General features: G+C 45.2%; 1 protein-coding gene across 2 annotated transcripts in view; it reads right to left on the reverse strand.

Annotated features, from left to right (window-relative positions):
- The window catches only part of PRKCE (protein kinase C epsilon), a 478428-nt gene that overhangs the window by 307287 nt on the left and 145164 nt on the right, over positions 1 to 25977 (reverse strand). For both annotated transcript variants that reach the window (XM_034764425.1, XM_034764424.1), the window contains exon 2: positions 19441 to 19504. In XM_034764425.1, coding sequence (XP_034620316.1) covers positions 19441 to 19504 — 64 coding nt within the window. The remainder of the gene's footprint in view (positions 1 to 19440; positions 19505 to 25977) is intronic.

Raw genomic sequence — 25977 nt, forward strand, 5'->3', positions numbered from 1 at the left:
TGTACAGCTGAGCGGGGTCCATGCTTATCATGCTATGGTGTCCACGGGTAACCCAGGCTTGCGCAAAAGGCTTGGTTTGTTTGCCATTGATTTCAGGGAGGGTGGGAGGTAAGTGCATCATGGGAGGCTAACGCCATGTTCCCATAATCACCTGTGCCAATGTTTTGGTCCCATAAGGCATTGCAAACCCAACCCAAAATTCCACTCAGCTAGGTACACTGTGGGATAGCTACCCACAGTGCAGTGCTCCGTGCGTCAATGCAAGCCCTGCTAGTGTGGATGCACTCCGCTAACTCAATGAGCGTAGTGTGAACATGCAAGATCAACTTGCTTAAATTGGAGGCTCGATGTCGACTTATATAAAGTCAACTTAACTTTGTGGTGTAGACATGGCCTTAATATACAATTCTGTTCCTAATGAGGTTTGTGATAACTTCAACAGGAGAAGCACTGGGACCTTAATGTCATTTGAATTTCATAAACCAAATATTTACTGCCCTCAGCATAACTTATGAACCTGATTCTATTCTCATTCTGTTCTTCAGAGAGTGCAAGCAGATTCAAGGCCAAAAACAATTCTCAAATGTGGACTGAAAAGCTCACAAGGGCAGCTGGAAACAAAAAATATCAATTAACAGCATTGTTAACAGAAGTTTAAGAGAGTTGTGAGACTGTATATTCATATTAATTTTATGAATCGATTTAAAAATAAGCATAGAACAAGTACTGAAACATTCTCAGAGACAGTTAAGGGAATGCTGATTGTTTACCAGCCCAAGAACATGAAACGAACAGCAAGATGCAGATGTGTAATGGCAGCATTCACACCAGTAAAAAGCTAGGAATAAGCTTGCAGACAACACAAGTTCATGAGCCATTTATCCATTGTTCAGTAATTGAAAATATACCATACTGAAACTGTTTCCTGGCAATAATACCAGTTAAAAAGATGTGCCATTTATCAGAGGGTTGATTAAATGAATTCTACTGTAGTTCAAAAAGATGATTAGAAGTACAGCAAGAATACAAGGATTATAAACACATAACTACAGTCAAAATATTAATGACGTTATTTTCAGACAATATACTGAGGTACAGTATGCACTTTGGATTAAATTCTGCTTAATGTATCCAGTATTGTACATTATGTAACTGTATTGTAGCCTGGGAGCATGGCCTCTCCCCGAGACTAGCAGGAAGGAAACCCCTGCCCACCTCCTGGTGGGCAGAGCCAGGACACCCACACCCGCCCCACCGGAAGTAGAGGGGCGGAACAGGAAATATAAAAGGTGCGCCCTGCAGCACAGGTGGGCTGAAGGCACCAGAGGAGACAGACACCTCCAATCCACTGCTGGAGCTGGAACCTGAAGAGGACCCTGCAGTGCTGAGAACTTGCCAGAGCTACCAGAGCTGCCAGCTGACCAGGGCGCTGAGGAGCTTCTGGGACTGCCATTGGGCATGCTGGGAAGACAGAGGACATTGAGGTACAGAGCAAAGAGGTCATAGGAAGTAGCCCAGGGACACCAGACTAGATTAGACTATGGTCCGGTTGTGTGGCCAGAAGACTGGTCGGCATGTTTCGGCCAGATCCCCGCTGACCAAGCGGCAGAACCATCCGCCACTGTTGGGGCCCTGGGCTGGGACCTTGTGGAGTAGGGTGGGCCTGGATCCCTCTACACACTTGCAGCGGGCAGCAATCCCACCTTAGGCCAAGAGGCCTGCATTTGTCTTTCATCTGCCAGTAGGATGACCAGATGTCCTGATTTTATAGGGACAGTCCTGATATCCAGGGATTTTTCTTCTTTAGGCACTTATTACCCCCCACCGCCCATCCCGATTTTTCACACTTGCTATCTGGTCAACCTATCTGCCAGAGCCAGGATGTCAGACTGTCTGTTTCATGTCCCGCCCTGCCTGAGGGCCTGAGCCCACAGACTGGTTGGTGCTCCGCCCTGCCAGAGGTCCTGCGCCCGCGAGACTGGTTGGTGCTCCACCCTACCTGAGGCCTGAGCCCTGGACTACTTGCTGCTTGGCCCTGCCTAGAGGGCCAGGGCCTTAGAGACTGCTAATTCCCCAATAACCTTTGCCTTGCTAAGGACCTGAGAGCCAAGGGGTGTGGCCTCCCTCCAAGACCAATGGGGAGGGACAGCCACGCACTCTTACACGTACCCAGAAGATTTTACACATTTCTAAAACAAATCTCATTTTATTTCCATTTTATGGTCTTCTCTAGATTTAAAGGTGAAACATCTAGTGGTCTGTTTCCATCAACGGTTCCCAAAACTGGGTGAATAAATGAGAGGTTCCTTCTCATATCAATACGGCTACTCCAAAGGCAGAATACAGCCTTTGCAGAATTTCCCTTGAAAGCATGTGAAAATCAGGGCATATATTGCACAAAGAGTAGCAAAAGAGAGATTTTACTTGAAATATGTTACGTATACAGATTTCACAGCTTTTCCTACTTTAAATTACTGGTACCTTCTCAAAAAGTAAAGAGTCTTGCAGTCCTACAAATATCTATTTAAACTAAATTCTCTACCAATGATTTGCTCTCTTTGACATGTGTTTTGGCAAATAGCTAAAAGCTTGCCAAGAAAAGGTCAGTGATCTTTGCCTGAAAAGCTTGGCCAGTGTTATATGGTAAGGGCCTATTACAAACATACAATACTTTCCAGATGTTCCATCAACTAACTGGATATGATCCAAGGGAGGGCTGTAAATCTACAAAGAGATGCTCATTACTAAAGCATTCACCATATAAAAATCAAAATCTCTATAAACACCCTATGGAGTGCCTCTTTGCTGGGAAGGGGCTTGTAAGCACAAAAGGTCATACTGGACAGCCTCATCTTATACCATATACTAAAGATGTGGCCCTTAGTACTGAAGATTTGTCCTCCTAACTAAAGGAGTTTGTCAGCTACCAAAGCCAACCTGTCTAGTGTTGACCATGCTGATTGAAACACGAACAGACAAAAGTGATATAGGAGTATGCATGACTTTCTTAGCTCCACCTTTGATCCTCCTCCCTCTTCAGCTATTTATGCCTGTGTTAAAATGCCTGCTCTTGAATCACAGACTTAATTTTCCTGCAATGATTATCTACACACCAACCAACACCCAGTTACACTGGAGAACAAACAAGTCTCATAGGGCCAAATGTAACCCAGAATGCTGCTCTGAAGAGAACATAAGCGTGTTAGTGTAGTTTAGAGCCTGAACTTTTAAATATTCTTCTTAGTACTGCAGATCAAAGGAAAGAGTCATCTCGTAGATTATTTGTACAAAGTTTCCATCTTAGAACAAGTGACTGTCCAGCAGTCTAAATACTGTACAGAATTACTCTTTGGTCAACATTAAAACTGATATTCAAAAGGAAAATAGTTCCCTAGTCAAACTAGGGAGATGAGTGATGGGGTTTGGAGGGGTGCAGGTTTCTTACACAGCTGTGCAGACGGTCATAACATAGGTCAAGGCTTGCAAGCACAGAGGAGAAAACGCAAGACTGAACAACTTTCAGTCTTGATATAAGTGTCCCCAACTACATACTTAAAATATCTTGCTGTAATCAAAATAAGACCTGAGAGTAAATGCATATTTGAAATTGATTTAGATTAATCTCCTGGGAGGAGAACACTTATCGTGCAGTAGAAAAATAAGCACTCAAATCTGATTTCAAACATCTATTTTTTATAACTTCAGATCTATCTTGGCTTGGAGAGATACTAGTCTTCCGATGCTGATGAAAGGAGCAAGTGAAATGAATACTCGGCCCATTTTGCTCATCTTGGCTCCAAAGGGGAAAATCTCTTCTCACCCTTGATAAACTGTGAAATGGCTTTTGAAAACAACAATGCTACTTACATTTGAAATTTGTGAGCCAACTAATGTTTGCTGTTATCCTGCAAAAACAAGGGACTGGCAGCACAGGAACCTAAAGAAAGAAAATCAAAAACAATCCCATCCTACCTTCAAATCAGTTCTGAGCGTGGCAACTGAGGGGACGTGGGGGGTGAAAGGTGTGTCTAAGCATGGGGCTATTCTTCTGGCTGGATATTGACCTACACCTGGAGAGGGACTTGGGGTGCGGGGGCTAGAGCTCCGCATGGGACTATTTTTTAATCCCGCTCCCGTCCCATCCTGCGATACCCAGTCTCACTCCCACACTCCCATATTGTTTCTTGCATTTTTATCCTGCTCCCACCCACAAAAACCTTAGATCCCACAAGAGAGACAGATTCTCTCATACTACTAAAAAAAAAAAGTTGGTTACTTGTGATATATATATGCAGTGAAACAATTAAAAAGTCATCACAATTAGGGCCCTAGGCTGGGACCCAGTGGAGTAGGGTGGGCCCAGGTCCCCGTATTGCCTCCCCCGCTGCCAACCAGATCCCTGAGGTGACAGCCTACCTACTTTAGGCCAAAGGGCCTTGGTTTATCTGCTGTCTGCCCCAGCCCAAAAGCTGGGCCATAGACTGCTATTGTTCTGCCCCTCCCAGAAGGTCAGAACTCTGACTCTTGATTGCTGTTGGCCCCTGCCAGAAACTTGGGCTAAAAATTACCTATTTCTCTGTCCTGCCCAGAGGATCAGGGCCCTGACTGCATTGGTTGCTGCCTGCCCTAGCCAGAAGGCTTAGCTAAAGGCTGCTCCTTGCTCTGCCCGGCCCAGAGGGCCAGAGCACCCGACTATATATTCTGTCTGTCCTACACGGGAGGCTAGGATAAATATTGATGGTTGCTAGGCTTCTCACAAAGCGCCAGAGCTACAGGCTTGTGATCTGCTAATCCCTTTGCTAATTGGCTTTGACCGCAGTGACTTAGTGATGTGGAGTGCCCTCCCTCCGAGCCTGAGCGGGGAGGGATGACAGCCAACACACTACACTACAATGTACAGGAAGATTAGGATTCCACACACTAGATGTCACAGGTAGGTGACCCAAGACACCTTGGGTTATCAAAGGAAAGGGTCAGGGGGACTATGCAGTGAAATTATTAATGGACTTTGTGGTTCTTCCATTTCATGTGTCCATTATAAGAATTGGACGGTTTGTTGTACATTACTAGTGTTACAGAATCAGCCTTGTACTTGAGCTACAAGTGGCAGAATCTCCGTAACAGGTCCTCCATCATAGGGAGAACTAGTAAAATGAAGGAAGCTGTACCTACAAATGGAGTAAAAGATTTCTATTCTAAAATCCCACTCTACTGATGGAAGCCAAACAGCTGCTGTTAGCCACAATGAAACACCTGCAGCTGAGAGAGATCAGCCTGAGACAGGTCTTCATCTAAAGGAAAGATGCCACTGCCAAGACGGGTTGTGGGGCATGGTGTTAAAGTTATATCTTGGTGGGAGAGCTATACAGATGGAATAAAGCATGGTTTATTTCTTTGTCTGTAATTTATAGTTGTTGAGAAATTGAGAAATGCTGCTAGAAAAAGTAGAGCTGGTCTATGATTTATCACAACAGCTTTTCCCCTCCACCCCCCAGCCCTCCACACTAACCTTCTGTCTAGTTGCAAGATATCTAACCAGCAACCATTTTCTGGAAATTCAGACTTAGTGCCAGCATTCTTTTGCAGCCCACCTCCATTCTCTAATCACAGTAGCAAGCATCTGGCTATGAAGCATAATGTAATGCCAGCCTCAAGAATTTCAAGGGAACAGATATGTTAATACAAACCACCACTGATTTGGAGTGACAGTCACAGATCACAAGATTTTGATAAGTCTCCTCATTCAGGCACAATTCTGAACACTAAGGATATGTCTACACTACAAAATTAGGTAGATTTAATAGAAGTCGATTTTTTAGAAATCGATTTGATACAGTGGATTGTGTGTGTCCCCACTAAGCACATTAAGTCAGCAGTGTGCGTCCACAGTACCGAGGCTAGCGTCGACTTTCGAAGCATTGCACTGTGGTAGCTATCCCACAGTTCCTGCAGTCTCTGCCACCCATTGGAATTCTGGGTTGAGCTCCCAATGCCTGATGGGGCAAAAACATTGTCGCGAGTGGTTCTGGGTACATGTCGTCAGGCCCCCTCCCTCCGTGAAACAACGGCAAAAAATAATTTCTCGCCTTTTTTCCTGGGTTACCCATGCAGACGACATACCACGGCAAGCATGGAGCCCGCTCAGCTCACTGTCACTGTATGTCTCCTGGGTGCTGCTGGCAGACGCAGTACTGCAGTGCTACACAGCAGCATCCCCTTGCCTTGCGGATGGCAGACAGTACAATACGACTGCTAGCCGTCATCGTCCCGTGGGTGCTGCTGGCCAACCTCGGTTAGGTTGGTCGGGGGTGCCTGGGCAGACATGGGTGCTCCTGGCCGGCCTTGGTGAGGTCGGTCGGGAGCACCTGGACAAAAATGGGAATGACTCCAGGTCATTCTCTTCTTTAAGTTTCATTTCATGGAGATTCAGTCCTGCCTGGAATATCATGCCAGCTGGAGGTTTCTGCCTCAGGCTGCTCTCCCAGTCGGCAGCACTGCGCGGTCGCACCTACCCCTTGCTCCCATGGCTCATGAAGCCTGGACAGTAGTAAGGAGCAGTTCAACTATAGGCCGAGCAAGTGCAGAATGGTCGTAGAATGTGCCTTTGGACGTTTAAAAGCTCGTTGGTGCAGTTTACTGACTCTGTTAGACCTCAGCAAAACCAATATTCCCATCATTATTACTGCTTGCTGTGTGCTCCACAATATCTGTGAGAGTAAGGGGGAGACATTTATGGCAAGGTGGGAGGTTGAAGCAAATCGCCTGGCCGCTGATTATGCGCAGCCAGACACTAGGGCAGTTAGAAGAGCACAGCAGGGAGCGCTGTGCATCAGAGAAGCTTTGAAAACCAGTTTCATGACTGGCCAGCTACAGTGTGAAAGTTCTGTTTGTTTCTCCTTGATGAAAACCCACCCCCTTGGTTCATTCTACTTCCCTGTAAGCCAACCGACCTCCCCTCCCACCTTTGATCTCCGCTTGCAGAGGCAATAAAGTCATTGTTGTTTCAAATTCATGCATTCTTTATTAATTCGTCACACAAATGGGGGAATAACTGCCAAGGTAGCCCGGGAGGGGTGGGGGAGTAGGGAAGCACAGGGGTGGGGTAGTTGTAGGGGCACCCCCTAGAATGGCATGCAGCTCATCATAGAAGCGGTATGTCTGGCGCTCTGACCCGGAGCGGCTGTTTGCCTCTCTGGTTCTTTGGTAAGCTTCACGTGGCACTGCTGCGGGTCCCTGTTATAACCTCTGTCCTTCGTGCCCTTGGAGATTTTTTCAAATATTCTGGCATTTCATTTTTTGGAATGGAGTTCGGATCGCACAGATTCGTCTCCCCATACAGCGATCAGATGCAGTACCTCCCGTTCGGTCCATGCTGGAGCTCTTTTGCGATTCTGGGACTCCATGGTCACCTGTGCTGATCAGCTCGCCACGCTGGCCAAACAGGAAATGAAATTCAAAAGTTCGCGGGGCTTTTCCTGTCTACCTGGCCAGTGCATCTGAGTTGAGAGTGCTGTCCAGAGTGGTCACAATGGAGCACTCTGGGACAACTCTCGGAGGCCAATACCGTCGAATTGCATCCACACTACCCCAAATTCGACCCAGCACGGTCGATTTAAGCACTAATCCCCTCGTCGGGGAGGAGTACAGAAATCGATTTTAAGAGCCCTTTAAGTCGACAAAAATGGCTTCGTCGTGTGGACGGGTGCAGGGTTAAATCGATCTAACGCTGCTAAATGCAACCTAAACTCATAGTGTAGACCAGGGCTAAGGGCTGAGTTCCTATGCAGGAGGCTCCAGCGCAGACTCCCTAAATAACACCCCCAATGATGTGTACAAACAGCTGTTGAGAGTGAACAGAGCACAGATATAGCATCTTTACCTGTGATGAAAGCCACTCCCTATAGAGGGCATCTTCTTCTGCCCTGGTGTGAGGCAGGGGCAACTCCAGAAATTTTTCCCCATCGTACGCACTCTCAATCTCTGAAGAGCCATACCTGCTGCAGCTCCTGGCCCCAGCTACTGGCCCACTGAGTCCATGCTAATTTCAGCCCCCACATTCCAGCACAGCCCACCAGGTGCGGCATCACTCCCCATCTCTGAGAGGGGACATGGGCTGCAAGAAACAGGACAATGCTAGGCAGGCTCCCGGGGAGGAGCTCTGCTGCAGCAGGCAGCCCCATGGCAATAACAAGGAGGAGCAGTGCTGGCCACCCCACTGACCACACAAGTTTGGCCTCAATAGCCCTCCATCTTGATGGTGAGGCCAAAACTGAGTGAGTGGCATTGCAGCCCGGAGGTCACATCACCACTCAGGTTTGGCCTCACATTCCCTCTGTCTTGATAGGAGGAGGGAAGGCCCAACAAGGCCAAAAGTGAGTCAGTGGCATTTCAGCCTGGTGCTCAGGGGTCATAGCACTGTTCAGGTTAGACTCTGAGATCCCTGTGCACCAGTGACATGGACTAGTTGCCTGGATATGTACCCAGGCAGGCTTTATTCTGTGGATGCCACTGAACTTACAAAGCAGAAATAAGCTCTGAGAGTATCTGACATATTGGGTTTGCAAGCATGAAATGTGACTGGTGTCAAAACAAGTGCTCTTTTCCTCTGACCATCCTTTGTTTGCATTTTTATAGACTCCTGGGCTGGAGCTTCCAATACAGAATGAGATCAAGTGGTCAGGTAATAAACCTTCATTTGTAGAAATACCGCCAGGACCTCCCATTACAGGTAGCCATGGCAGGTTTTATTATTATTCATCACATTTCAGCCAGTGAAAACTAAGTTTGAAAAAGAGCTGAATTTGAACACTGAAATTAAATGGCTTTCATGACTACATGGTTTGTGTTCTTGAACCAAAGCAGCTTTTGCTGATACTCACCACCTACAATGTGAGATGTGATATTTTATTGGAATTTAAACTGCCTACTCTGAAATGAAATCTTAATCTTGTGTGTGACTGTGTGAAAAGTATCAGGGGGTAGCCGTGTTAGTCTGTATCTACAAAAACAACAAGGAGTCTGATGGCACCTTATGCCCAAATAAATCTGTTAGTCTTTAAGGTGCCACCAGACTCCTTGTTGTTTGTGTGAAAAGGCAATTACCTAATACGAACTCAGGCATCTGACGACGATAATTAATCACCACAACTTACTGTGCATAATGCAAAGAAATGTGGTTCTGGATAGTTCTTATTTAGAATGCTATTATAAGCTGTTCATAATGACACAGTCAGAAAAATAACTGAGTGCTCTCTCCAAGTCTGTTCTCTGAATCATTCTATAGTTACTGGCCCACATGCCAAAATGGTGGTGTAAAAGTCACATCATGGTGCAAGCCACCATAAGTATCTGTACATTGGTGTAATTTACATGGCAAGGAGGTGGAAGATGAAAGCTGTAGCAAATAAAAAGCAAGAACTACTTAAAAAATAGATGAGCCTTCCCTTAAAGCTACATAAAGTCTACTTTGGCCAAACAATGGTTAAATCCCTCTTCAACAAAGGGCATCTCTTATCCCATTTTATGACCGTTTGTTATGATAGTTTATAAACTGATTCACCCACCTCGTCTCACTGTGTTACCATGAATTCTTGAATAAAAGTTTTAAACTTTCATTGCATCTCTGAAATTGGTTCAAGAGAGTCAGGGAGACGACACTGGAGCTCTTAGATCTCATTTCTGATATTAAAAAACTCAGCCACAAGTTTTATAAGCACAAGAGGTAGATCAAAACCCCGCTGTAATAGCTCAATGAAATAGTCAATGGATGAACTTAACTCGAGAAATAAACTCCACACCACAGCCAAACCAGGTTAATATGGAAAATCAATATGACTTTGGACAACAGCCAGCCTCAAAGAAATAAAAGAATAAAGTAACTTATCGCAAAAGATTCTTCCCTTCAACAGAATAGAAAGAATGAATGGATATACCCTTCTCTGCTAGCCACTGACCCCATTAATGATGAACATTAGCAGGAGTTAACGGTTGTAACACAAGCTATTCTGGCCCAAAGTCATCTATACCCCGCATGCACATGCGCATACACAACAGTTAACATGAATGTTCTTCTTGTAAGACATTGGGACGATATATACCAAGAAGCCATGCTAGAACTAGGTGCAGTACAATGAAAGAATGTGGGAAGAGTATTAGGAAACTTCTTCCTGCTGACTTCTTGCTGGTGACTCCTTACAAACATATGTCTGTTTTAAGTCTTTTCTTTCAATGAGTTTATTTTTTCCTTTATTGGATATTCAATTAATAAAGGAGACACTAATGTGCCATGCAGCATTGAAATAAAGCATCCTGGAGCAGTAACAATGACAACACATTTTGAACTCGAATGTGAATTAGTTGTTTACGGAACACTTTTGCTGTGCTTGTTTTTTGTCCATGCATCTTTCATGATAAGCTACAATAGTACTGCAGCTTCTGACTTGACACTTCAATATGTACAAATATTTCTCTGCTTTAGGAAGTTTCCACTACCACCATTGTATTAATTCATCAGACTCTCAGGGATTTCAATCTCTTCAGCCAGGGATGAACCTACTATAAGGTGGACGCCCAACCAGTTGGAAAACTGTACTCAGAATAATTATCACAGTCGAGCTGAAAGGGCATATTGAGTGGTGTTCCTCAGGGATCTATCCTGGGTCTGGTTCAATACCTTCATAAATGATTTGGATAATGCCATAGAGCACACCTCCAAAGTTTGTGGATGATACCAAGTTAGGAGGGGTTGCAAGAGCACTGGGGAACAGGATCAGAATTCAAAATGATCTGAACAAACTGAAGAAATGATCTTAAATAAATAGGATGAAATTCAATAAGGTCAAATACAAAATACTACACTTAGGAAGGAATAATCTATTGCACAAATACCAAATAGAAAACGACTGCCTACGAAGGAGTACTGCAGAAAAAGGATCTGGCAGTTATTAGTGGATTACAACCTAATTATAAGTCAGCCATGTAATACTGTTAAAAGCAAACAGCATTCTGGGATATATTAGCAGGATTGTTGTACACAAGTAGTAATTCTTCTACTCTATTCAACACTTAAGGTCTCAATTTAGGTACGTAGGGAAAGACATGGACAAGTTGGAGAAAGTCCATAAGAGAGCAACAAAATTATTAAAGTTCTGGAAAACACAAATTATGAGGAAATATTGAAAACATTAGGTCTGGTTAGGCTGGAGAACAGAAAACTGAAGGGGAACAGGATAACAGGTTTTCAAGTACACAAAAGGTTGTTACAAAGAGCAGGATGATGAAATGTTCTGAGGACAGGACAAGAAGCGGTGGGCTTAAATTGCAGCAAGGGCTGTTTAGGTTGGACATTAGGAAAAACTTCCTAACTGTCAGAGTAGTTAAACACTGGAACAAATTGCCCTGGAAGGTTGTGGAATCTCCATCATTGGAGATTTTTAAAAGCAGGTTGGACAAATACGTGTCAGAGATGGTCTAGATCAGGGGTCAGCAACCTTTCAGAAGCGGTGTGCCGAGTCCTCATTTATTCACTCTGATTTAAGGTTTCGCGTGCCAGTAATACATTTTAACGTTTTTAGAAGGTCTCTTTCTATAAGTCTATAATATAAAACTAAACTATTGTTGTATGTAAAATAAGGTTTTTAAAATGTTTAAGAAACTTCATTTAAAATTAAATTAAAATGCAGAGCCCTCCGGACCGTTGGCCACTGAAAATCAGCTCGCGTGCCGCCTTTGGCACACGTGCCATAGGTTGCCTACCCCTGGTCTAGATAATACTTAGTCCTGTCTCAGTGCATGGATCTGGACTAGATGACCTACTGAGGTCCCTTCCAGTCCTACATTTCTATCATTTGACTTTGAACATGTCAAGTTTCCTTGATTTCATGGAAAAATGGAGAACCAATACAAGGTGAGCAGCTGAGAGGGCAGATTTTGGTCCTCTGAATGTAACAAACTGTCTGGCAAGTTCTATGAAAATATTTATTATGTGGTTTGAAGTTTCTCTCCAAGGAAATGAAATTAATTCCAAGCCTGTAAGGCCCATTCCTTAATCACGTGAGCAGTCCCATTGAGGTCAGTGAGTAAAGGCTACTCCCACAAGTTAAGAGTTGCAGGATTCATGCCTGTACCTTTATCTATGCCATAATATGTACTATTACATAATTCGTCCTTCTGCCTTACAGACTACTTTTCTCTCTTTATTGCTCACAGAGACAGACACAGCAGCCAATTAGTGCTTAGATCAGGGGGCTGGGGGAGACGGGAGGAGTATCGTGCCACATAGAAGCTGGCCATTTTTTATTTACCTGCAATGGGCCTATCCCCTTAAATTTTAAAAGTGGTAAAGAGGGCTTCTGTCAGATGACTTCCAATAACAGCAAATGTTTTCCTAAAACCCTGTGTAATTCTTTGCAAATGTAGGGGTTAGTGTATTAGGTCAGAACTGCTGCCAAGGATCTCTTGTTCTACTTGGCAATGCTTTCAAGACAAAGCTGTTCTTTTAAGCTGTAACCTGAGAATATGCCTTACCACTCAAAAACATAATGAATTTGCAATTAGAACTGAGGCCCTTAATCTTGTGCATGTATCTTCTCTAAGATCCCTAGAACAAATGAGGTAAGAGAAGTAGAAGAAAAGACATAGGGGCAGAGGAAAATCCCTAGAATGCACTTTTAATATCAAATACAAGCAACTTCAAAGCAGGTTCTTTGAAGGTTGTAAGGTTCGCTCATCATAACCAGTCCTACTAATGCTTTTCTAACTCCAGTGTGTCAGCACTGCCAGTACAGCCCCTGCATCAAATTCAGAGTGAGTGCAAGCAAGGTGCAACTCTGCTTACACCTGCACTGAAACAGGCCCTTGTTGTTCAGAGCTCCAAGCTAAGACAATCTGAACTACAATTGTCATCTGCGAGGGTTTACGCCCCTCCTTACAGGGCAGCATGGCCTAGTGGCCAGAGTCCATATAACCGCCCCTGGTTGCAGGGCAGCACGGCCTAATGGCCAAAGTCCATATAAGCGCCCCTGGTTGCAGGGCAGCACGACCTAATGGCCAAAGTCCATATAAGCGCCCCTGGTTGCAGGGCTGTAGGACCTTACTACTGGCTCAGCGAGGGGGTCCTACCGAAACACGCTGAGGCTTACCGGGGTCAAGGTACAAGTCCGTCACCCCCCCCGGGTCGCTTCCTACCGGCTGGGGAGTTGGGGTCTCCCACGGATCCCAGGGTTCTCCATTAGTCTCCGGATCCATCGCCTCCTCTGGTTCCTCCCACCATAGGGGTTCGTGCCAGCCTATAAAAGCCTCTGTTCCTAGCAGCTTCAAGAGCGTTGGCTGGTCCTCTGCAGGAGCTTCCCAGTTAGGTCCTTCCCCTGAGGCCGCCAGCCCCGACTGAGCTGAGTTCCCTCCTTTTATACTTAGTGAGCATCTGGAGCATGCCCAGTACGAACGGGGCGGGATTTCCTCCGTCAGAGCTACTGGTCTGACATCGCTGGGGCCAGTGCGGGGCGGGGCTGCCCTGTCACAGCATGCAAAAATGTTTTTAAAAGTTTGATTTGACTCCTATGCACTATTAAAGTTTATATGGAGAAGTCTATGTTAGGAAACCCTTTCTGGCACTGCCGTAATCTCCAAAGAGGGCTTTGTCGTTTGCAGGCCAGTTGATAAAAGAGATTCAGCCTCTCTATTTCTTTTGTATGTTTTATACACTGAACCCTAGAAGGCCCGAATAGACTTGGAACCCAATCTTGCAAAGACTTACGCGCATGCACACGGTGAGTAGTCCTGTCCTGTTGTCTTTAATGGGACTACTCATGATGTGTTTAAGCTCATGCATAAATCTTTGCAGTATCAGGGCCCAACACTGTAAAATGTAATATCGTCACACACTGATACCTGTGTTATAAATAGCTCATATGTATTTAGTAACTATGTGGAAAAGGACTTGATGTTCCATGCCATGAGCCAAAATGACATCTAAAAAAAATTTTCACCCTCCAAATTTGTGTATGCCCTAAATACAGTATGATACAAACGCAACTACTTGCATATGCAAGTGGCATTTAGGTGCCCAGCTATGCATTTTGCAGACGTAAGCGGAGGACTGGTTTTGAAAGCACAACGGAGACATGTACCAATTTTGCTGCTAGACAGACACAAGCCTTTGAAAATATGGACCTTTGTGCCACAATGTAGTGTCCACTCGGGATTTTATCCTAAACTCTTCTGTCCAGATTGCTCCCACTGCACAGTTTGCAACGGTTCATTTCATCAAGGGTAGATCTTGTTTTCTGCCTCTCCCCTTCCCCCCGCCCGCTCCAGTGCAGAATGGATAGATGCAGGGGTGAAAGTAACTTAAAGGACTTGCCGGTACTCCAGAGCCCTGAGGAGGGGCATGGCCTCCACCGGAAGAGGCGGGGCCTTTAAATCCCCAGGCCCTTTAAATCAGGATTTAAAGGGCCTGGGGCTAGGGCTGTGGTAGCAGGAGCTGGGAGCCTCAAGCCCTTTAAATCACCCCGAACTCCCAGCTGCAGAGGCTCCAAGCTGCAGAGCCCTGGAGTTCGGGGGCGATTTAAAGGGGGCGATTTAAAGGGCCCAGGGCTCTAGCTGCTGCTACCGCAGCAGAGCCCCGGGCCCTTTAAATTGCCGACGGAGCCCCAGGGCTCCAGCAGCAGGGCCCGGGGCTCCGGCTGCCGCTACCCTCCAGGGCCCTTTAAATTGCCTCTGGAGCCCTGGGGTACCAGCAGTGGGGCGCCAGCGGTGATTTAAAGGGCCCGGGGCAGTAGCAGCGGCAGGAGCCCTGGGCCCTTTAAATCGCCACCCGAGCCCCACCGCCGCTACCCCAGGGCTCTGGCAGCAATTTAAAGGGCCCTGGGCTCCAGCCCTTTAAATTGCTGCCTCAGAAAGGCGGTCCACCCCGGTATGGCGCACCAGCTCTTGCCGGCAGGGGTGGCAGGTTTGTAGAAATTTTGGTGGTGCCCAGAACCTGCTCCTGCCCAAACTCTGCCCCCCCCAAACTCCACCCCCCACCTACCCAAGGCTCTGGAAGGGAGTTTGGGTGGGGGAAGAGGTCTGGGGTGCAGGCTCTGGGCTGGGGCAGGGGACTGGGGTGCAGGCTCTGGGAGGGAGTTTGGGGATGGGAGGGAGTGCAGAGGGAGGTGTGCAGGTTCTCGGAGGGAGTTTGGGGATAAGAGGGGGTGTGTAGGGAGGGAGTGCAAGGGTGAGGCTGGGGATGCATTTGGGGATGAGGGGTTTGGGGTGTGGGAGGAGACTCAGGGCTGAGGCAGAGGGTTAGGGTGCATGGGGATGAGGGCTCTGGCTGGGGCTGGAGATGAGGGGTTTGGGGTGTTGGAGAAGCTCAGGGCTAGGACAGAGGGTTGGGGTGTGGGGGGATGAGAGCTCTGGCTGGGGGTGTGGGCTCTGGGGTGGGGCAGGGCTGGGGATGAGTTTGGGGTGCAGACAGGCTGCCCTGGGACTGGAAGCAGAAAGGAGGACTCCCCCCAGCCCTCTCCCTGCCGGCAGCAGCGAGCTCTGGGGTAGGGACCCCCTTCTCACCTCCCCACTGTCACTGCATGTGCTCCTAGGGCCCCTCTCAGGTCCAGGAATCCCCCTCACCTCCCCTGTGGTGGGTGCCATGCTGGGGGGGCTGCCATCACATGTGCGCTGCCCCTCACTGTAGCCTCCTCACTGGGGGTGGGGGATGGGGCTGCCCTTTGCCTAGCGTAGGGCAAGAGCGGTGACTCCGGGCGGGGGGGGCAGCTGTACTGGTGGAGGGTCCCACCGGAAAATGAAAGGGTCTGAGGGGGAAGGGCAGCCTACCCTGGCAGTAGTGAAGGGGGGCACTAGGACCCTGCGGTGGCAGTTAATGCAGGCAGGCAGCATGGAGCTTCAGGGAAGAGACAGGGACACTGTGCTCCTGGACACAGGGAGGTGCACGGGGGCAGCAAAGGGGGGCCAGCCCACACTCAGGGGAGATGCGGGGGGAGGGAGGCAGCAGGTGGGGCCAGGGAGGAAACCTGGCCCCAAACATTCGTGGAGCCAGGCCTCCGGACCCTCAATATTGCTGGAGCCAGGAGGAGGAGTCAGAGAGGGAGAGAATGCTCCATTTTCTTGCCGGTACACTACTGCACCTTTTCTTATCGGCCCTCCGTACCGGCCCGTACCGGCTTACTTTCACCTCTAGATATATGGTTCAGATGCCAAAAGTTGCAAGTCTCAGGAGCAGCATTGTCAACCTCAAATGTTCAGAACTTATAAGCAGGCCCTAGACAACATGATTATCTAAAAAATCATAAGATTGTAAACAAATTATCTATAAATTTGGGAATCTTTGTATTTGCCTCCTGGTTTCTGAGGCTTTAGGGCTCATAATTTCAAGCTTTTTTCTGCAACTATGAGGTCTAGACATTTTTTTTTTAAATGAAAGCAGAGATTCTCAGATAACAACATGATTCCAGGAGATGGGACTTTAAGGAAAAAAAACACTGACTACCTCAAAACCTGCAGTAAAACTCTGAGATTAACTGGAGGCGAGTCCAAATGCCTTCTTCACCACTTCTCTGGTGGAGCGGTACTGGCAGAACTCCCCTGCTCTAAAAGATGTTCCTCAATGCAGAAAGGGGGCATACAAAAGAGTCAATAAAACCTATGGCTGTATTAACTTTTTTTGTAGATTCCCAGCTTGTCTCTGGAATAGGCGAGGAATCCAAGTAGCAATGCCAGCGCACACAGTCCCTTGCCCCAGCACTTCTCCCAATGACAGCCTGGTCCCCGACTCCTGATAGGAAGATTCTGTTATTTATAGATGGACCTCGACAACGTCCAGTGACAATAGTGGAGAAGAGGCCAAAACTCCTCCTGATGGACTGGGCTAGGGATCTGCCATGTTTTAAACTCCTCTATCCACAAAGGGGGAAGGAGTGATTGAAGCCCATAAATTCCTTGATTTTGTTGTGGGTGGGGCAGAGCGGTGTTATGGAAATTGCCAGGACCACAAGATGGACTGTTACCGGTACTGTGCCATACCAGAGCAAGAAGCATATGGGGGAAAACAAGCTAATGATTGGAATTCACTTTGCAGGACAATTAGATTTCTGTGGGTCCAGGATGGAACTAAAGATGATGTTTAGGAAAAGGAGTCTTGGTGGTGTAATAGGTTATAATGCACAAGACTTTCATCTCCAGGGACTGGAGTTGAAAACCAAGGTTTCTGGTTACAAATGAGATCAAGTTTGCTAGTATCATTTCTTTCAAAATATAAGACAGTATTCTACTGTAATAGCCCATAACATTGCCTGATCACTACTGTGAGATGTGTTTTAGACCAGTACTGTAGGACAGTGTATAACTTGCCTACAGAGAAATCCATAAGCTTTCTATAACTTGTTTGTCTGAGTGATTGGCTGAACAGGAAGTAGGACTGATTGGACTTGTAGCTCTAGTTTTACATTATTTTATTTTTGAATGCAGGGGTTTTTTGTACATAATTCTACATTTCTAAGTTCAACTTTCATGATAAAGAGATTGCACTACAGTACTTGTATTAGGTGAATTGAAAAATACTATTTCTTTTGTTTTTTACAGTACAAATATTTGTAATAAAAAATAAATATAAAGTGAGCACTGTACACTTTGTATTCTGTGTTGTAATTGAAATCAATATATTTGAAAATGTAGACATCCAAAAATATTTTAAAAAATGGTATTCTATTATTGCTTAACAGCATGATTAATCGCGATTAATTTTTTAATCTCTTGACAGCCCTATTTTAAAGTCGATACGAGAAATGTATATACTTATGTAATTGTGTAGGATCGTTTAACTCTGTAAAGTTCTTTTTGCTATAGAATTCTATTAGCTTCATCTCTACTATATTCCATGCACCTCTCCAAAAGGATTTTCTTTTTTCCTAAGGGTTTAAACAGCCTTGGGACATCCATTCACATAAAAAAGAAAACCAAAATCCAATGGCAATTCGGCACCACTGGCAGTGTGTGATAAAGGATTGAAATAGCAAGGTTGTCACTAGTCAGAATTAAGATCTCGATGAACTGCAAATGGAAGCTTTGAAGAACATCTGCATACACCATGATGGACTGTTAGATCCTTACTTCTATGAGCTCTAAACTTGACAAAGCAATTAAAAAGAAGAAGAAAATATGGCTATTTGTACTAACATTAAATTTGTTCCATATATTGCAGACACTGGCTGATCAGTCTATGAGAGTAAACAACAAAGCAGATTGTCTTACAACTTTTCTAGGCATGAGTAAGAATTGCTTAGAGGGCATGCGTTTGTTATTAAAGCATCATGTATGCAGTTTATATGTAAGAATGAAGGGTGTGAAGAATGCCCTATGTGGCCAAAGGGGTGCAAGAACAGCTGTAAGCAATAAGGTTTTTTTAAAATAGGGCAAAAGCACACTATGTGCTTTTGCAACTTCTAGCAATTACCCGTGGACAGCAATTATTCCTTTTTGAACACCAAAATGACACATGCAAAACATTCTTCTGTTGATCCCTTAAGTGATCCAGGCAAAACAACTGTAGCTTACTCCTGTTTCCCATTTCTCCTCCTGCCAGGGCCTACATGAACTTGCATTGAGTAATCTGACCCAATAGACACTGTTTAGATAGGCAGCATTACATGTAACTATTCAAAAGAACACAGCTTAAAATGACTCACCAGAAAAGATCCCATGCCACCAAAAACACTTCAGCAGCTAAAATCTTGATAAAGAGCATGTTTGAGAAGATGCACAGAAGAGCTCTGGGACTCTTAATTGTTTGGACTGTTGTAAATTAGTTTCATACCATATATGACCCGATCCTGCCCCCACTGAAGCCGCTGGCATATCCCTAGCAAAAACAGTTGCCGAGGAGTACCTTTAATTGCCATGGAATACCCATCTTCCTGATTTCTAGGGTTTTACCCAAGCCAATATGCAAGTGCTGTATTATCAAATACAAACCATTACTCTTCTATTATGAAAATATTTTGCTTATGCACTTTGCTTGGAAAGGGAATACTTTAGTGGGGAAAATACTAATAATTTAGTATGATGAAACACTTGATGTGTATAACATCTATGTCTACAAATTTAACAGTTAGTGTCAGGTTTATAGCACACTTTTTCCCAAAACCAGACAAATAAGTAGTTGGAAATAAATTCCAGGTATATTAAACAGCTCTAAGCTACTGTATCTTGGTTACTATTTTTTTTTTTATTGTTGTCTGTCTATAATTCCAGGGCTAACATGGACTGCTATTCCTTAGAGGTACAACAACATATACTTCATTAAGATAACATTTTCTTTTTAACATGAGCTTGTGCAGATTAGCTAAACAATACTGCAGTACACTGTTTTCCCAACAACACTTGCACGATAGATCTATTTAAAAAGCACCATTCATGGGAGGAACAAGATAAAATATTGAAAGGTCTTACCTTCACCTGATGATCCTGAAAGATCTATGATGACATATACTCTTCCTTCTGGCTCCAAGTCAATCTGTAATTGAGAAGAGAATGAAACACTTAGACCGGTGCTCCCTTAATGAGCTCCTGTGTGCACCATTAATAAAAGGTTTCCATTGACTCTTAAACCCGAAGGGAGAGGTCCCCAAACTGTGGGGCGCATAACGTTCAGGGGGGCATGGTGTGGTCCAGGCCAGCCCCCACATGTGGCAGGGAGGGACTGCCACCCAGGCCTGCTCTGCTCCAACCCCGCCCCCAGCTGCGGTCCTCACTCCTGGCCCTGTGCTCCTGGCCCTGGCTTTGGGAGCGCGCAGACAGTAAGGTGGGGCATGACCCTGAAAAGTTTGGCAATCCCTGCCCTAAGGCATGTCACTGTTCACAGAGCAAGTATCATGCTCTCACTAAACCTGACCCTGCAAAGAGCTAAGCACCTTTATGAGGTGCTAAGCAATCTCAACTCCCACTGAAGTCAAGGGGCCTCCACACCCTGCAGGATCAGTCCTGCTTCCAATAAGTTACCTTAGTACAGTAATAAGCTTTGTCAACTCTCCCTCATGCATTTTAACTACTTCTCCCAAGGACTGAAAAATCATTTTAAAAGAAAGTGATATCAAATAACTCTTGGCTGTAACTTACACAAAGGCCAGGTATGCAATGAGAAAAGTACACTTATAACCAATTCAGTTTCTGAACAGACACAGACGAATTCTGATTGCAGAATACGGAGAATCAACGCACACAACTTCATTACCGTTAACATTTGTCTGCAAGTTTATTGTTACGAAATTGAAATGCTCCAATAAATAGGTACTGTATTCCATCAGGCTAGCTTGCCTTTATTATATTCACTGCCTTGCCTTCATTATATTCTGCCTTTATTATAGTCAGCAGTAATGCAAGGAACCTACAGGCCTGTACCCTGTAAGACATTAGCTTCAGCCATTAGCATAAGGCTTGAGCCCAAGAACTTTGGATAAATGACCTAACGGTCACCCCTAAGTTTTGGGGAACTGGAAATGGAGTGTGAGGGGGAATTTTGTCCGTAACAATAACAGCCAACCACAGGAACATATCTGCAGATATCTGACTACAAGAGTGCCATGGCAATGAATTAATGTGTATGATAATAAGTTGAGATAATTAATATAGGAGAAGGGGACCCTAACACAAGGCGGGTGAGGAAATACAAATAAGGAAGACGGGAGAGATCTCTACTGAATATGCATTAGACACGGTGGTGTCAGCGTAACATATTAAAAAAGCTGTATCCCAGTGCGTGCGAGAGGAGAGAGAGATGTAGCCCGTGGGAGGTGCCAGGATGATGGCCACTGGTGATGATGAGGGAGGTAATGGTGATGATGAAGACAATGGCTAACATTCCAGGTTGTTCTGCAAGGGACTGTGAGAGTATATGGATGTTCAGTTGTACATTCTGTATTATCTCAATCTACCTTACAGAGTTAGAGTGCTTGTGACTTTGCTAAATGTATTAATACATTATTATAAATATAGAAGGATTCCTACAGTGCGAGTGTTGCAACTGTGCACATCGGGATTCCCAACTACACAGTCATTTTAATACTGGGTCTGATCTTGGGACAAGAACCTGTCAACCCTCAAAGTGATAACTGGGAATTCTTAAGTAATCATATAATTAATACATAATATATGACATCTTATGGCCCTGTCCTGTGAGATTCTGATTACCCTTTGCTCCCATGATGATGGATTTCAATAGGAATTGAGGGTGCTCGGCACCTTTCAAGATAGAGTTCTTAAAAGAAAATCCGATTGGCCCTAGATATTGGAAGGCGTAGGTTTAGATAGATACCACTATGATGAATGCAGTATAAATGACTAGATAGATAATATATTGCACTGTACATTTCATCATCGACTCTGAATTTCACTAATTATGTGTGATTATCGGACTCCCAGAACATTACACTGATGGCTTTTGTGATTTAAATCTCTTTAAAAGTTTCAGGAAAAGTTAAGGAAAGAGAAAAATGTCTCATTTAAGTATATGAACACACAGCATAACTACAGGTTTCAGAGTGGTAACCATGTTAGTCTGTATCAACAAAAAGAACGAGGAGTCCTTGGTGGCACCTTAGGGTACATCTACACTACCAGGGGGGAGTCGATTTAAGATATGCAAATTCAGCTACGTGAATAGCGTAGCTGAATTCGATGTATCGCAGCCGACTTACCCCGTTGTGAGGACGGCGGCAAAATCGACTTCTGCGGCTTTCTGTCAGCGGTGCTTACTACCACCTCCGCTGGTGGAGTAAGAGCGCCAATTCGGGGATTGATTGTCGCGTCCCAACGGGACGCGATAAATCGATCCCCGAGAGGTCGATTTCTACCCGCCGATTCAGGCGGGTAGTATAGACCTAGCCTTAGAGACTAACAAATTTATTTGGGCATAAGTTTTCGTGTCTCTTCCATTGAAATCTCAGTGGAATGTTGCAGTGTGTTTGGAAGCAACACTTCCTACCTGACTGTGCAAGATTGCACCAACACCTACCTGCATGGCAATTTAGGACCTGCTGGGATTAAAGAGATGCATGCACAGTACAACTCCCCACAAGCAAGTGGGAAGAGCGGAGTGGGGAGTAGGTGAAGATGGCACCTTTCCCACCATGTACTGGCCAGGAATGGAGAGCAGGAGGAGGGGAGTAAGTGTCATTGTGTAAGGGGCTGACACTTCTTACTACCTAATCCAGCAGAGGTTCAATGTCTTCCTCAGGTGACAACTATCCACTGCCCCAGACCTCAGGCATCAGTTCCCAATCTACGTCTGCTGAAGTGGGAAAAGGGAGAGTGCTTAAGACCCATAAGTGCTTGGAACTTTGTTTTCCTAAAGTCATACATTTTGGCTACTAAAAACACTAAAAAAATGCATCTCAAGTCACTAATAATGCATTACATTAGAATCTTGATGATTCACACTAATGACTAGAGACATTGGTTTCCTGATCTTTGCAAATTAGCAAGGAAGGGAATACACACAATAACAAAGCTAGGATCACAAAATGTACTTTGCTCATTAATTTTGACAACTACAGTTTAGGTTGAATTATTTATGGTAATATCTCACTCTCTTAGTTACAGGAAATGTCACTATATCACGCTGGGGTTGCATCTTTGCTCAGATGTGGGGAGAAAAAGACAGTTTGGTTGAGGAGTAAGTGGTGTGCAGATTCGCAAAGTTCTACGATATTGTAGAGGGCGTTGAGGGGAAAGACACAACAATGGTTAAAACATGATTTTCTTCACATTTTGGGAGAAAATTTCTCATTCAGGCTAAGAAGTGGGTTGAGTAGCTGGTAACATTTTTGTTGTAAACTGAAAAACAAAGGAATCTCTGGCAGTGCAGAGGGAGCAGTGACTGCATGTATCTCCCCAGCTCAAGGGGATACATTGAAGGGTGATGAGGGAATATCAGGGAAAACAGATGGGCCAGACGAGTGGCCAGAGCACACTGTGCTCTGATATCCCCAGCCAGAGGACAGTCCCTCGGGGACCATGCCAGATGGTGTAAGTTAGAGCACCCTTAACAGGCTCCTTCTGTTTCCAACTTTTTATCCTCACCTATAAGGCCCTTCAAAACATGGGAACCTCTGTTCTTGTCTCTTATTGGGTCACCCCTGTGTCCTTCGCTCTGCCAATAACGCCCGCCTAATCCATCCAGTAGCTTTTCACACAAATGTTTCTGCAGCTTTTCCACCAAAGGAGCCAGGCAAGGGATTCAAAGACGGCTGAGGAGTGATCTGGTCAAACAATGGGCGAGGAAAGTAATCTTAGCAGCTGCACATTGAATGGATTGGGAGGGAAGGAGAGGGGGAGATGGATATTAGGAAGATCAAGGAGGTGGTTGTCCAGGATGAGGATGGCCTCGTTGAGAGGTTTTCCATGAATATCAGTAAAGTGTTAAATATTTAGTGAGGACATTTGTAATAATTTCTGAAATAGAAATAAAAATGCTACCACTGAAATACTATTTATCTCCTTTTGCAATTTTTAAATACAAGATATTAGGAGATCAGAAGCGACAGGTGCAAGGACAGGCTTTGAAGTCTCAGCTGATGTTTGCTTTTGAACAATTTCTATAGTACTCCACAGATGGCTGCTTGGAAGAAAAATACTTCTAGGGCTCCATTCATACCAGCCTCACATAATATTTACTTGGGCTTTCAATAAAGGCCTTTGAATTTGAAAAATCAATACTCTCCCTCCCACCTGCCCAACCCCAGGATACTGCCCCCGCCAAAGTCAGTCAATGCTTTTCCTGAGTGGCTGAAGGTGTCACAGCAGATATAAATAAGTGTTCTTTCTGTCCAGTGTGTGTATGCCTCTCTCTCTCTGTCTCACCCTCTCCCTCACCTGCCCACCCCCACCTGGCAGTCCAAGACAGAGCCTTGAGCTCTGAACTCATTTCTACCACCAAGTAGGCAGCTTCCATCAGCAATTCCAAACTCTCTCTTCTCCTCTCAGTTCCTTACTCCAAGAGAATTTATGAAAATTATTTTCTAACAAAGGATTTCACCAGTTAAATGGAACGCTCCAGTACTGATGATACAGCCTTACTTACAAGTTTATAAAAACGCACCTTTCCACTTCACTCAGGATACACACACACATCAAATGTGTACTTTTATCACAGGCAAAAACCAGTTCCGCTCCATATAAACAGCCTCTGCCCTCTCATAAATGCTTGTGAAGACCGATGGGTCTTCATCTGACTTCTAAAGGCCAAGAAGCTCAGGGTGAAATCATGGACCCACTGAAGTCAATGGGAGTTTTGCCAGTGACTTCAATGGTCTCAGGATTTCTCTCTCTGCCTCTACTGGGTCACTGAGGGGGAGGCGGGAAGGGAGGGAAAACTTACTCTAGAACTGAGTACCTTCCACTAGGCACACCTCGTGCCAGCAGCTCGAAGACATTTAAATCAAATGACTTAGTTCAAAGGCTCCAGCTGCCACAGACCCAAAGCTCACTGAAGTCAATTAGGATATGTCTGCAATGCAGCTGGGAGATGTGATTCCCAGAGCAGGTAGGCAGACTTGTGCTGGCACACCTCGCGCTAGCATACTAAAAATAGCAGTGCAGATGCAGCAGCACTAGCAGTGGCTCAAGCTAGCCACCCAAATCCAAACCTGCCCAACCCCCGCGTGTGAGCTCTGGCGGCTAACCTGAGCTGCTGCCAGAACCCACAACCTCCACACTGCTATGTTCAGCATGCTAGCTCAAGGAGAGCTAGTGTAAATCTGTCTACCCGTACTGGGAATCATGCCTCCCAGCTGCAGCACAGACATACCTAGAGAGTCTTGGACTTCGGATCAGGCCCTTCATGGATAATCCCAGAAATGGAAGAAGCAGTGTCTATTAGCAATTCCACTTTATGCTGGCATAAATGTTTATACTTCATTGCTTAGAGACTATATTGATGAGAGTGTGAAGACCTCAAATAAATTAGACAGAGGTGGTCTCTCAGAGCGCTAGGATCAAACCTATACAGGGCTTTCAACAGCAAAATCCTCACTTTAAATAGAACCTGGTGGACAATTAGTGAAAAAATATTCCCATATCCTAACATCACCTAAAAAGCAATGCAAAAAGCTATCAAGTGATCTTAAAATGCTGTCTAAAAGCGTGCACATTGCAATTACGCAGTGTAGAAACTAGTTACTTGCGTTGTTTTAAGCAAAGTGCAAATCTGAAAGCAACTTTTTCAAATGCCTATAAAGACACTGGCAGGAGGCCACCAATGTCACCTGTGGTTCCAGAAGCACTTGCTGATGGATCAAATTCAATTCGGGTAACAGTGGGCACAACTTGAATGGAATGGGGGTTATTCCTGCTCATGGCAGGTCTGAACCTGACCCTTCCATACGGCTAAAAAATGTTTGCATCTTTGACTATGACTTGGACCATTTTTCTGTGTAGGGAGATGCTCGGAGAAGTTATTTATGAAAAGAAAAAGCAGGGTAGCAGAGAGCAAACCAAGGTGTGAACGCAGCTTGCCTGAGTGACAGAGATGAGTCGATCCAAGCTGAACTTGTTATAACCAAGGACTAAATCTATATTGTGTCCTATGCAGCACAGACTATGATCAACACGTAACAAAAACATTGTGCGACAGACCCAGACCAGTGGGGTACAGGAGTCTGGTAGAGGGCAAATATACTGGTCACTGGATGAGTAGTTTTCTGTTCCCTGAGTGACCAGAGCAGGGGCTGCACTAGAGTAATCAGGAACCTGCTAGAACCAGTTAAGGCAGGCAGGCTAATTAGGACACCTGGAGCCAATTAAGAAGAAGCTGCTAGAATCAATTAAGGCAGGCTAATCAGGGCACCTGGGTTTTAAAAGGAGCTTACTTCAGTTTGTGGTGCGAGTGTGAGGAGCTGGGAGCAAGAGGCGCAAGGAACTGAGAGTGAGAGGGTGTGCTGCTGGAGGACTGAGGAGCACAAGCGTTATCTGACACCAGGAGGAAGGTCCTGT

This window comes from Trachemys scripta, chromosome 3 (assembly GCF_013100865.1).
Source record: "Trachemys scripta elegans isolate TJP31775 chromosome 3, CAS_Tse_1.0, whole genome shotgun sequence".
In the NCBI taxonomy this organism is placed as follows: domain Eukaryota; kingdom Metazoa; phylum Chordata; order Testudines; family Emydidae; genus Trachemys; species Trachemys scripta.